Below are 13,693 nucleotides of genomic sequence, written 5' to 3'. Positions count from 1 at the left end.
ATATCAGAATGGGTTAAATGTTCAAGGAGAATATCTGGATGCAAATCCCATGTTGTCAGTGTTTCAAGCCAGGATTTGAATCCACATGAACCAACTCTCTAGTATGCCGTAGTGTTTTGTATCACAAAGTGACCTCATGGCTCTCTACAGCTTCCTAAGAAGAGAAAGGGGAAAGGGAGATGCTGATCTCTTCTTCCTGGTACCCACACAGGATGCATGGGAATGGTTCAAAGCTGTGTCAGGGGAGGTTCAGACTTGACTTTAGGAAACATTTCCTTACCAGGAGGGTGGCAAGCACTTGAACAGGGGCTGCCTGAAATGGTGGCTGACGGCAATGGCTTCTTGGTTTGAGAGGTATTTGCACAGCTCTGTTAATGAGACGCTTTAAGTTTCGATGAGCCCTGACGTGATCAGGCAGTTGGACTGGATGATCCCTGTGGGCCCCTTCCAACTGAATTCTCTTCTGTTCTGTTCTATCCTGTTCTCTTCTGCTCTGTTCTCACTGTGCATCTCCCAGAAACTGGCCTTAGACATGCACTCTGCCTGGTAGTCTCACAGGACTGATGTGGGACATTCATGGACCAAGGAGGAAGGAAACACAAGGATAATCTTACGTTTAATTCATGATAATGCCACACACCTCCATAAGAGTACTAAAAGGTGTCCACAGGGATGCTATGAGCTGCCCATGCACCCTGCTTGTTAAAATGTGATCCAGATTTTCCCTTTCTCTTGCCAAATATGGGTTAATGTTTTTTGTTGTTCTTCTCTAGGGCACCCTGCTCCTGTTTCCAATTGTGTGCCCAATGGACCAGTGGCATTCAAGGCAGTTGCTGCCCCTCAGGACCTTCACACCCTCCTTTTGATGGCACCATAACCACCTGGACCCACAGAACTTGTGATCAGAGCAGTTTCTGAATACATGGCAATCTACATGTTATTTTCCTTGAATGTGAATTCATTCTAAGTTGCATTCTGTTTTGTGCTATCTCCCTTTCCTCTTTACAGCCTCCATACACATGGAACTTTTCAGGAGTTTGTTTATGCACTTGCAGACCAAGGTCATGGCTCCTCTTTTGTCATTTTAAGCTCATTTGTGGCACGTTTCTCTGCTTAGGTTCTATTCTTGTATCTTTGCAGTTTCTATCTCCTTCATGTTATGTCTGCTTTTGGTTAACAATGTTTACTGGTTCCTGAGATGAGATAGAGAAGACACAGTGATCAGGACAGGTGAGTTCAGCAATTAACCTGCACTTCCCAGACCTGTGCTCCCTCTCTTGCTCCAATGCCCTGGCAACATCTGGTTTGTGACCAGGCTGTTGGCCTGCAGACCCTCTTCCTGTGCTGAGAGCAGCTGCCTTCTGACAGAAAGTGCTGGTAAGAGACGTTTATGTAAAGAAAGGAAGTGACTTTGAAGTGCTGTGTTCACACTGCTGGCACAGAAATAGACAGCAGAATAGTTCATCTTCACTGATAAAATATCCAAGGAGAAGTCAGAGCGGTTTGGCCGTTGAGCTTTGTATCCAGTGTGAAAGTCACCCTCATATTGCTGATATTCCCCTAAGGAATAATAGATCAGTTGCAGCCCCTTCCCTGGCTGCTGCAGATACCAGTACATGGCACTGTGATCATCATCTTGGCTACATGTCAGAGTAGCTTTGTCATCTTCTTTCAGCACAAGACTGGAGGTTTGGGTGATTCCAGCTCCTATGAGACAAAGCAGAGCAGAAACATTAAAGCAAGGAAGCTACATTCTCCCAGCAGCAGAGCAGCTCTCATGGCTTTACTGATCCCTTACTTGCTCCAAAGAAGCACAAGGACACACACCAAGCTGTCCACATCCTCATGTCTGCCCCAATAGTCAGTGCGCATGCCCCTGCAAAGGCCTTATATAGGTCCATTTCACATGGTTCTCCTAAACCAATAGCATCCATCTCTGTAACAGCTGAATCTGTGCTGAAAACCAAGCTCCTTCCTGCTACAGATTTCAAGCACTTTGAATTCTGTGTCTGTTGTAAACACACAGAGTATTTCAAACTGACACTGACTTCTGTTCCATCAGACAAAGTATTAGCATATGTGAATAACAGAATGGGTTAAATGTTCAAGGAGAACATCTGGTTCAGTGTTTCAGGCCAGGACTTGAATCCACATGAACCAACTCTCTAGTATGCCGTAGTGTTGTGTATCACAAAGTGACCTCATGGCTCTCCAGAGCTTCTAAAAGAAGAGATAGGGGAGAGGGAGGTGCTGATCTCTTCTCCCTGGTACCCACACAGGATGCATGGGAATGGTTCAAAGCTGTGTCAGGGGAGGTTCAGACTTGACCTTAGGAAACATTTCTTTACCGGGAGGGTGGCAAGCACTTGAACAGGGGCTGCCTGAAATGGTGGCTGACGGCAATGGCTTCTTGGTTTGAGAGGTATTTGCACAGTTCTGTTAATGAGACGCTTTAAGTTTCGATGAGCCCTGACATGATCAGGCAGTTGGACTGGATGATCCCTGTGGGCCCTTTCAAATTGAATTCTCTTCTGTTCTATCCTGTTCTCTTCTGCTCTGCTCTGTTCTCACTGTGCATCTCCCAAAAGCTGCCTTAGACATGCAGTCTGCTTGGTAGTCCTACAGGAGTGATGTGAGACATTCATGGAGCAAGGAGGAAAGGAATCCAGGAATAAAATGACAAACTGTTTCTCTCATGATAATGCCACACACCTCCATAAGAGCACTAAAGGTGTCCACAGGGATGCTATGAGCTGCCCATGCACCCTGCTTGTTAAAATGTCATCCAGATTTTCCCTTTCTCTTGCCAAATATGGGTTTATGCTTTTTGTTGTTCTTCTCTAGGGCACCCTGCTCCTGTTTCCAATTGTGGGCCCCATGGACCAGTGGCTTCCTAGGCAGTTGTTGCCCCTCAGGACCTTCACACCCTCCTTTTGATGGCACCATAACCACCTGGACACACAGAACTTGTGATCAGAGCAATTTCTGAATACATTGTAATCTATATGTTATTTTCTTGAATGTGAATTCATTCTAAGTTACATTCTCTTTTGTGCTATCTCCCTTTCCTCTTTACAGCCTCCATACACATGGAACTTTTTAGGACTGTGTCTAGGCACTTGCAGACCAAGGTCATGGCTCCTCTTTTGTCATTTTAAGCTCATTTGTGGCACGTTTCTCTGCTTTGCTTCTATTCTTGTATCTTTGCTGTTTCTATCTCGTTTATGTTATGTCTCCTTTTGGTTAACAATCTCTATTGAATGCATGCATGAGATAGAGAAGACACAGTGATCAGGACAGGTGAGTTCAGCAATTAACCTGCACTTCCAAGACTCTCTTGCTCCAATGCCCTGGCAACACCTGGTTTGTGCCCAGACTGTTGGCCTGCAGACCCTCTTCCTGTGCTGAGAGCAGCTGCCTTCTGACAGAAAGTGCTGGTAAGGAGACGTTTATGTAAAGAAAGGAAGTGACTTTGAAGTGCTGTGTTCACACTGCTGGCACAGAAATAGACAGCGGAATAGTTCATCTTCACTGATGAAATATCCAAGGAGAAGTCAGAGCGGTTTGGCCGTTGAGCTTTGTATCCAGTGTGAAAGTCACCATCAAATACCTGATTTTCACCTGTGGAATAATAGATGAGTTGCAGCCCCTTCCCTGCCTGCTGCAGATACCAGTACATGCCATAGTGATTATCATTTTGGCTGCATGTCAGAGTAGCTTTGTCATCTTCTTTCAGCACAAGACTGGAGGTTTGGGTGATTGCAGCTCCTATGAGACAAAGCAGAACAGAAACATATTAAAACATTTTACATTCTCCAGCAGCAGAGCAGCTCTCATGGCTTTACTGATCCCTTACTTGCTCCAAAGAAGCACAAGGACACACACCAAGCTGTCCACATCCTCATGTCTGCCCCAATAGTCAGTGTGCTTGCCCCCACAAGGCCTTATATAGGTCCATTTCACATGCTTCTCCTAAACCAATAGCATCTATCTCTGTAACAGCTGAATCTCTCTTGAAAACCAAGCTCCTTCCTGCTACAGATTTCAAGCACTTTGAGTTCTGTGTCTGTTGGAAACACGCAGAAATCTTCAAGCTGACTCTGACTTCTGTTCCATCAGAGTATCAGCATACGTGAATAACAGGATGGGTTAAATATTCAAGGAGAACATCTGGATGCAAATCCCATGTTGTCAGTGTTTCAGGCCAGGATTTGAATCCACATGAACCAACTCTCTAGTATACCATGGTGTTGTGTATCACAAAGCGACCTCATGGCTCTCTACAGCTTCTAAAAGAAGAGAAAGGGGAGAGGGAGATGCTGATCTCTTCTCCCTGGTACCCACACAGGATGCATGGGAATGGTTCAAAGCTGTGTCAGGGGAGGTTCAGACTTGACTTTAGGAAACATTTCCTTACCAGGAGGGTAACAAGCACATGAACAGGGGCTGCCTGAAATGGTGGCTGACGGCAATAGCTTCTTGGTTTGAGAGGTATTTACACAGTTCTGTTAATGAGACGCTTTAACTTTCAATGAGCCCTGATGTGATCAGGCAGTTGGACTGGATGATCCCTGTGGGCCCCTTCCAACTGAATTCTCTTCTGTTCTGTTCTATCCTGTTCTCTTCTGCTCTGTTCTCACTGTGCATCTCCCAAAAGCTGCCTTAGACATGCAGTCTGCTTGGTTGTCCTACAGGAGTGATGTGAGACATTCATGGAGCAAGGAGGAAAGAGACACAAGGATAATCTTACGTTTAATTCATGATAATGCCACACACCTCCCTAAGAACACTAAAGGTGTCCACAGGGATGCTATGAGCAGCCCATGACCCTGCTTGTTAAAATGTGATCCAGATTTTCCCTTTCTCTTGCCAAATATGGGTTAATGTTTTTTGTTGTTCTTCTCTAGGGCACCCTGCTCCTGTTTCCAATTGTGGGCCCCATGGACCAGTGGCTTCCTAGGCAGTTGTTGCCCTCAGGACCTTCACACCCTCCTTTTGATGACAACATTACCACCTGAACACACAGAGAACTTGTGATCAGAGCAATTTCTGAGTATGTGGCAATCTACATGTTATTTTCCTTGAATGTGAATTCATTCTAAGTTGCATTCTCTTTTGTGCTATCTCCCTTTCCTCTTTACAGCCTCCATACACATGGAACTTTTCAGGAGTTTCTTTATGCACTTGCAGACCAAGGTAATGGCTCCTCTTTTGTCATTTTAAGCTCATTTGTGACACGTTTCTCTGCTTTGTTTCTATTCTTGTATCTTTGCAGCTTCTATCTCCTTCATGTTACGTCTGCTTTTGGTTAACAATCTCTATTGATTGCTGGGATGAGATAGAGAAGACACAGTGATCAGGACAGGTGAGTTCAGCAATTAACCTGCACTTCCAAGACCTGTGCTCCCTCTCTTGCTCCAATGCCCTGGCAACATCTGGTTTGTGACCAGGCTGTTGGCCTGCAGACCCTCTTCCTGTGCTGAGAGCAGCTGCCTTCTGACAGAAAGTGCTGGTAAGAGACGTTTATGTAAAGAAAGGAAGTGACTTTGAAGTGCTGTGTTCACACTGCTGGCACAGAAATAGACAGCAGAATAGTTCATCTTCACTGATAAAATATCCAAGGAGAAGTCAGAGCGGTTTGGCCGTTGAGCTTTGTATCCAGTGTGAAAGTCACCCTCATATTGCTGATATTCCCCTAAGGAATAATAGATCAGTTGCAGCCCCTTCCCTGGCTGCTGCAGATACCAGTACATGGCACTGTGATCATCATCTTGGCTACATGTCAGAGTAGCTTTGTCATCTTCTTTCAGCACAAGACTGGAGGTTTGGGTGATTCCAGCTCCTATGAGACAAAGCAGAGCAGAAACATTAAAGCAAGGAAGCTACATTCTCCCAGCAGCAGAGCAGCTCTCATGGCTTTACTGATCCCTTACTTGCTCCAAAGAAGCACAAGGACACACACCAAGCTGTCCACATCCTCATGTCTGCCCCAATAGTCAGTGCGCATGCCCCTGCAAAGGCCTTATATAGGTCCATTTCACATGGTTCTCCTAAACCAATAGCATCCATCTCTGTAACAGCTGAATCTGTGCTGAAAACCAAGCTCCTTCCTGCTACAGATTTCAAGCACTTTGAATTCTGTGTCTGTTGTAAACACACAGAGTATTTCAAACTGACACTGACTTCTGTTCCATCAGACAAAGTATTAGCATATGTGAATAACAGAATGGGTTAAATGTTCAAGGAGAACATCTGGTTCAGTGTTTCAGGCCAGGACTTGAATCCACATGAACCAACTCTCTAGTATGCCGTAGTGTTGTGTATCACAAAGTGACCTCATGGCTCTCCAGAGCTTCTAAAAGAAGAGATAGGGGAGAGGGAGGTGCTGATCTCTTCTCCCTGGTACCCACACAGGATGCATGGGAATGGTTCAAAGCTGTGTCAGGGGAGGTTCAGACTTGACCTTAGGAAACATTTCTTTACCGGGAGGGTGGCAAGCACTTGAACAGGGGCTGCCTGAAATGGTGGCTGACGGCAATGGCTTCTTGGTTTGAGAGGTATTTGCACAGTTCTGTTAATGAGACGCTTTAAGTTTCGATGAGCCCTGACATGATCAGGCAGTTGGACTGGATGATCCCTGTGGGCCCTTTCAAATTGAATTCTCTTCTGTTCTATCCTGTTCTCTTCTGCTCTGCTCTGTTCTCACTGTGCATCTCCCAAAAGCTGCCTTAGACATGCAGTCTGCTTGGTAGTCCTACAGGAGTGATGTGAGACATTCATGGAGCAAGGAGGAAAGGAATCCAGGAATAAAATGACAAACTGTTTCTCTCATGATAATGCCACACACCTCCATAAGAGCACTAAAGGTGTCCACAGGGATGCTATGAGCTGCCCATGCACCCTGCTTGTTAAAATGTCATCCAGATTTTCCCTTTCTCTTGCCAAATATGGGTTTATGCTTTTTGTTGTTCTTCTCTAGGGCACCCTGCTCCTGTTTCCAATTGTGGGCCCCATGGACCAGTGGCTTCCTAGGCAGTTGTTGCCCCTCAGGACCTTCACACCCTCCTTTTGATGGCACCATAACCACCTGGACACACAGAACTTGTGATCAGAGCAATTTCTGAATACATTGTAATCTATATGTTATTTTCTTGAATGTGAATTCATTCTAAGTTACATTCTCTTTTGTGCTATCTCCCTTTCCTCTTTACAGCCTCCATACACATGGAACTTTTTAGGACTGTGTCTAGGCACTTGCAGACCAAGGTCATGGCTCCTCTTTTGTCATTTTAAGCTCATTTGTGGCACGTTTCTCTGCTTTGCTTCTATTCTTGTATCTTTGCTGTTTCTATCTCGTTTATGTTATGTCTCCTTTTGGTTAACAATCTCTATTGAATGCATGCATGAGATAGAGAAGACACAGTGATCAGGACAGGTGAGTTCAGCAATTAACCTGCACTTCCAAGACTCTCTTGCTCCAATGCCCTGGCAACACCTGGTTTGTGCCCAGACTGTTGGCCTGCAGACCCTCTTCCTGTGCTGAGAGCAGCTGCCTTCTGACAGAAAGTGCTGGTAAGGAGACGTTTATGTAAAGAAAGGAAGTGACTTTGAAGTGCTGTGTTCACACTGCTGGCACAGAAATAGACAGCGGAATAGTTCATCTTCACTGATGAAATATCCAAGGAGAAGTCAGAGCGGTTTGGCCGTTGAGCTTTGTATCCAGTGTGAAAGTCACCATCAAATACCTGATTTTCACCTGTGGAATAATAGATGAGTTGCAGCCCCTTCCCTGCCTGCTGCAGATACCAGTACATGCCATAGTGATTATCATTTTGGCTGCATGTCAGAGTAGCTTTGTCATCTTCTTTCAGCACAAGACTGGAGGTTTGGGTGATTGCAGCTCCTATGAGACAAAGCAGAACAGAAACATATTAAAACATTTTACATTCTCCAGCAGCAGAGCAGCTCTCATGGCTTTACTGATCCCTTACTTGCTCCAAAGAAGCACAAGGACACACACCAAGCTGTCCACATCCTCATGTCTGCCCCAATAGTCAGTGTGCTTGCCCCCACAAGGCCTTATATAGGTCCATTTCACATGCTTCTCCTAAACCAATAGCATCTATCTCTGTAACAGCTGAATCTCTCTTGAAAACCAAGCTCCTTCCTGCTACAGATTTCAAGCACTTTGAGTTCTGTGTCTGTTGGAAACACGCAGAAATCTTCAAGCTGACTCTGACTTCTGTTCCATCAGAGTATCAGCATACGTGAATAACAGGATGGGTTAAATATTCAAGGAGAACATCTGGATGCAAATCCCATGTTGTCAGTGTTTCAGGCCAGGATTTGAATCCACATGAACCAACTCTCTAGTATACCATGGTGTTGTGTATCACAAAGCGACCTCATGGCTCTCTACAGCTTCTAAAAGAAGAGAAAGGGGAGAGGGAGATGCTGATCTCTTCTCCCTGGTACCCACACAGGATGCATGGGAATGGTTCAAAGCTGTGTCAGGGGAGGTTCAGACTTGACTTTAGGAAACATTTCCTTACCAGGAGGGTAACAAGCACATGAACAGGGGCTGCCTGAAATGGTGGCTGACGGCAATAGCTTCTTGGTTTGAGAGGTATTTACACAGTTCTGTTAATGAGACGCTTTAACTTTCAATGAGCCCTGATGTGATCAGGCAGTTGGACTGGATGATCCCTGTGGGCCCCTTCCAACTGAATTCTCTTCTGTTCTGTTCTATCCTGTTCTCTTCTGCTCTGTTCTCACTGTGCATCTCCCAAAAGCTGCCTTAGACATGCAGTCTGCTTGGTTGTCCTACAGGAGTGATGTGAGACATTCATGGAGCAAGGAGGAAAGAGACACAAGGATAATCTTACGTTTAATTCATGATAATGCCACACACCTCCCTAAGAACACTAAAGGTGTCCACAGGGATGCTATGAGCAGCCCATGACCCTGCTTGTTAAAATGTGATCCAGATTTTCCCTTTCTCTTGCCAAATATGGGTTAATGTTTTTTGTTGTTCTTCTCTAGGGCACCCTGCTCCTGTTTCCAATTGTGGGCCCCATGGACCAGTGGCTTCCTAGGCAGTTGTTGCCCTCAGGACCTTCACACCCTCCTTTTGATGACAACATTACCACCTGAACACACAGAGAACTTGTGATCAGAGCAATTTCTGAGTATGTGGCAATCTACATGTTATTTTCCTTGAATGTGAATTCATTCTAAGTTGCATTCTCTTTTGTGCTATCTCCCTTTCCTCTTTACAGCCTCCATACACATGGAACTTTTCAGGAGTTTCTTTATGCACTTGCAGACCAAGGTAATGGCTCCTCTTTTGTCATTTTAAGCTCATTTGTGACACGTTTCTCTGCTTTGTTTCTATTCTTGTATCTTTGCAGCTTCTATCTCCTTCATGTTACGTCTGCTTTTGGTTAACAATCTCTATTGATTGCTGGGATGAGATAGAGAAGACACAGTGATCAGGACAGGTGAGTTCAGCAATTAACCTGCACTTCCAAGACCTGTGCTCCCTCTCTTGCTCCAATGCCCTGGCAACATCTGGTTTGTGACCAGGCTGTTGGCCTGCAGACCCTCTTCCTGTGCTGAGAGCAGCTGCCTTCTGACAGAAAGTGCTGGTAAGGAGACGTTTATGTAAAGAAAGGAAGTGACTTTGAAGTGCTGTGTTCACACTGCTGGCACAGAAATAGACAGCGGAATAGTTCATCTTCACTGATGAAATATCCAAGGAGAAGTTGGAGAGGTTTGGCCGATGAGCTTTGTATCCAATGTGAAAGTCACCCTCTGTTTCCTGAGATATACCTAAGGAATAATAGATCAGTTGCAGCCCCTTCCCTGGCTGCTGCACATACCAGTACATGAAATTGTGATTATCATTTTGGCTGCATGTCAGAGTAGCTTTGTCATCTTCTTTCAGCACAAGACTGGAGGTTTGGGTGATTCCAGCTCCTATAATTCAAAGCAGAACAGAAACATACTAAAACATTTGACATTCTCCAGCAGCAGAGCAGCTCTCATGGCTTTACTGATCCCTTACTTGCTCCAAAGAAGCACAAGGACACACACCAAGCTGTCCACACCCGCATGTCTGCCCCAATAGTCAGTGTGCGTGCCACTACAGGGTCCTTATGTAGGTCCGTTTCACATGCTTCTCCTAAACCAATAGCATCCATCTCTGTAACAGCTGAAGAACAGCTGGGGAGAAACTTGATGAAATTCAACAAGAGCAAGTGTAGAGTCTTGCATCTGGGGAAGAACAACCCCATGTACCAGTACAGGTTGGGGGTTGACCTGATGGAAAGTAGTGAAGGGGAAAGGGACCTGGGGTCCTGGTGGAGAGGAGGATGACCATGAGCCAGCAATGTGCCCTTGTGGCCAAGAAGGCAAATGGCATCCTAGGGTGCATTAGAAAGGGTGTGGTTAGTAGGGCAAGAGAGGTTCTCCTCCCCCTCTACTCTGCCTTGGTGAGGCCGCATCTGGAATATTGCATCCAGTTCTGGGCCCCCCAGTTCAAGAAGGACAGGGAATTGCTTGAAAGAGTCCAGCACAGAGCCACAAAGATGATGAAGGGAGTGGAACACCTCCCTTATGAGGAGAGGCTGAGGGAGCTGGGTCTCTTTAGCTTGGAGGAGACTGAGGGGTGACCTCATCAGTGTTTACAAATATGGAAAGGGTGGGTGTCAGGATGATGGAGCTCGGCTTTTTTCAGTGATATCCAGTGACAGGACAAGGGGCAATGGGTGTAAACTGGAGCATAGGAGGTTCCACGTTAACATCAGGAAGAACTTCTTTACTGTGAGAGTGACAGAGCACTGGAACAGGTTGCCCAGGGGGGTTGTGGAGTCTCCTACATTGGAGATATTCAAGGCCCACCTGGACAAGTTCCTGTGTGATGTACTCTAGGTTACCCTGATCTTGCAGGGGGGTTGAACTAGATGATCTGTTGAGGTCATTTCCAACACTTGGGATTCTGGGATTCTGTGAAAGGGGAGAGGGAGGTGCTGATCTCTTCTCCCTGGTACCCACACAGGATGCATGGGAATGGTTCAAAGCTGTGTCAGGGGAGATTCAGACTTGACTTTAGGAAACATTTCTTTCCCGGGAGGGTGACAAGCACTTGAACAGGGGCTGCCTGAAACGGTGGCTGATGGCAATGGCTTCTTGGTTTGAGAGGTATTTGCACAGTTCTGTTAATGAGACGCTTTAAGTTTCGATGAGCCCTGACGTGATCAGGCAGTTGGACTGGATGATCCCTGTGGGCCCCTTCCAACTGAATTCTCTTCTGTTCTGTTCTATCCTGTTCTCTTCTGCTCTGCTCTCACTGTGCATCTCCCAGAAACTGGCCTTAGACATGCACTCTGCCTGGTAGTCTCACAGGACTGATGTGGGACATTCATGGACCAAGGAGGAAAGGGACACAACGATAATCTTACGTTTAATTCATGATAATGCCACACACCTCCCTAAGAACACTAAAGGTATCCACAGGGATGCTATGAGCAGCCCATGCACCCTGCTTGTTAAAATGTGATCCAGATTTTCCCTTTCTCTTGCCAAATATGGGTTAATGTTTTTTGTTGTTCTTCTCTAGGGCACCCTGCTCCTGTTTCCAATTGTGGGCCCCATGGACCAGTGGCATCCAAGGCAGTTGCTGCCCCTCAGGACCTTCACACCCTCCTTTTGATGGCACCATAACCACCTGGACACACAGGACTTGTGATCAGAGCAATTTCTGAATACATGGTAATCTACATGTTATTTTCCTTGAATGTGAATTCATTCTAAGTTGCATTCTCTTTTGTGCTATCTCCCTTTCCTCTTTACAGCCTCCATACACATGGAACTTTTCAGGACTGTGTCTATGCACTTGCAGACCAAGGTCATGGCTCCTCTTTTGTCATTTTAATCTCATCTGTGACATGTTTCTCTGCTTTGTTTCTATTCTTGTATCTTTGCAGTTTCTATCTCCTTTATGTTACGTCTCCTTTTGGTGAACAATGTTTATTGATTGCTTGCATGAGATAGAGAACACACAGTTATCAGGACAGGTGAGTTCAGCAATTAACCTGCACTTCCAAGACCTGTGCTCCCTCTCTTGCTCCAATGCCCTGGCAACATCTGCTTTGTGACCAGGCTGTTGGCCTACAGACCTTCTTCCTGTGCTGAGAGCAGCTGCTTCTGACAGAAAGTGCCGGTAAGGAGACGTTTATGTAAAGAAAGGAAGTGACTTTGAAGTGCTGTGTTCACACTGCTGGCACAGAAATAGACAGCGGAATAGTTCATCTTCACTGATGAAATATCCAAGGAGAAGTCGGAGCGGTTTGGCCGTTGAGCTTTGTATCCAATGTGAAAGTCACCCTCATATTGCTGATATTCCCCTAAGGAATAATAGATCAGTTGCAGCCCCTTCCCTGGCTGCTGCAGATACCAGTACATGGCATTGTGATCATCGTTTTGGCTGCAAGTCAGAGTAGCTTTGTCATCTTCTTTCAGCACAAGACTGGAGGTTTGGGTGATTGCAGCTCCTATGAGACAAAGCAGAACAGAAACATATTAAAACATTTTACATTCTCCAGCAGCAGAGCAGCTCTCATGGCTTTACTGATCCCTTACTTGCTCCAAAGAAGCACAAGGACACACACCAAGCTGTCCACATCCTCATGTCTGCCCCAATAGTCAGTGTGTGTGCCACTACAGGGTCCTTATATAGGTCCATTTCACATGCTTCTCCTAAACCAATAGCATCCATCTCTGTAACAGCTGAACCTGTGCTGAAAACCAAGCTCCTTCCTGCTACAGATTTCAAGCACTTTGTCATGTCTCTTGAAAACACAGTTTCAACCTGACTCTGACTCTTGTTCCATGAGACAGCGTGTTATCATATGTGACAATTGTCTTTTTATTCACACTCCCATGTTAGATTTCAACTTTTGACCTTTTCTGTCAAGAGTAAGCCAGAAAATGTTCTGTTTAACCAAGTAAAATGATTCTTTGGTATTGGTGACTACCAGAGTGTTGATTTCTGGTGAATAGCAAATATAATACAGATGCACAGACCTTCATTAGTTTCCTTCCTTCTCAAACTTTCAGAACCGCTATGGTTGATCTTGTTCTTGTTTAATCTATTTTGGTTTTGAAGTAAAATGTTGCCATCTGCTGGAATGAATCGGTGCTCACAGTGATCCTTAGGGGCTGTATTTCCCAAGGTTCTCTTCATCTGCATTAGCAGAACTTTATGGAGGGTGGAATAGAACTAATATACCAGAGATATATTCCATATCAGCATGTATATAGAATATCATCATCTTCTTTTGTAGCTTAAGAGCTGTAAAATTCCAGGGCGCATATGAGATTCCAACAGCATGTGTTTCAGAACCAGGACCACAGTGTTTCAGTTCAGCTTGCATTTTATGAGGTCAGCAGGACTATATGGTAGAAGGAGGAAATCTTTTCTGGTTGAAGATACTACAAGAGCAATCTAAACCTCTGCTGTTTAAGTCTTATCTTCCTTGGATATAAGGAAGAAATTCTTTACTGTGAGAGTGATGAGGCACTGGAATGGGTTGCCCAGGGAAGTTGTGAATGCTCCATCCCTGGCAGTGTTCAAGGCCAGGCTGGACAGAGCCTTGGGTGACATGGTTTAGTGTGAGGTGTCCCTGCCCAT

The 13,693-nt window shown here is 45.4% G+C and overlaps 6 gene segments (V, D, J or C); all 6 read right to left on the bottom strand.

Annotated features, from left to right (window-relative positions):
* Nucleotides 1-1,243: 1,243 nt before the first annotated feature.
* Nucleotides 1,244-1,847, bottom strand: LOC117435869 (T cell receptor beta variable 6-1-like). The segment is given in 2 exon segments: nucleotides 1,244-1,707; nucleotides 1,799-1,847. Coding segments are annotated over 2 exon segments (513 nt in total).
* A 1,466-nt stretch (nucleotides 1,848-3,313) lies between these two features.
* Nucleotides 3,314-3,905, bottom strand: LOC101878949 (T cell receptor beta variable 19-like). The segment is given in 2 exon segments: nucleotides 3,314-3,768; nucleotides 3,857-3,905. Coding segments are annotated over 2 exon segments (504 nt in total).
* Nucleotides 3,906-5,378: 1,473 nt separating this feature from the next.
* LOC117435868 (T cell receptor beta variable 6-1-like) lies at nucleotides 5,379-5,982 on the bottom strand. The segment is given in 2 exon segments: nucleotides 5,379-5,842; nucleotides 5,934-5,982. Coding segments are annotated over 2 exon segments (513 nt in total).
* Nucleotides 5,983-7,448: 1,466 nt separating this feature from the next.
* Nucleotides 7,449-8,040, bottom strand: LOC101879117 (T cell receptor beta variable 19-like). The segment is given in 2 exon segments: nucleotides 7,449-7,903; nucleotides 7,992-8,040. Coding segments are annotated over 2 exon segments (504 nt in total).
* Nucleotides 8,041-9,427: 1,387 nt separating this feature from the next.
* Nucleotides 9,428-10,115, bottom strand: LOC117435867 (T cell receptor beta variable 19-like). The segment is given in 2 exon segments: nucleotides 9,428-9,978; nucleotides 10,067-10,115. Coding segments are annotated over 2 exon segments (600 nt in total).
* A 2,056-nt stretch (nucleotides 10,116-12,171) lies between these two features.
* Nucleotides 12,172-12,691, bottom strand: LOC101879469 (T cell receptor beta variable 19-like). The segment is given in 2 exon segments: nucleotides 12,172-12,554; nucleotides 12,643-12,691. Coding segments are annotated over 2 exon segments (432 nt in total).
* Nucleotides 12,692-13,693: the final 1,002 nt, after the last annotated feature.

This window comes from Melopsittacus undulatus, chromosome 2 (assembly GCF_012275295.1).
Source record: "Melopsittacus undulatus isolate bMelUnd1 chromosome 2, bMelUnd1.mat.Z, whole genome shotgun sequence".
Classification (NCBI taxonomy): domain Eukaryota; kingdom Metazoa; phylum Chordata; class Aves; order Psittaciformes; family Psittaculidae; genus Melopsittacus; species Melopsittacus undulatus.
The sequence above is the reverse complement of the archived record's forward strand: the minus strand, read 5'-3'. Positions and strand labels throughout refer to the sequence as shown.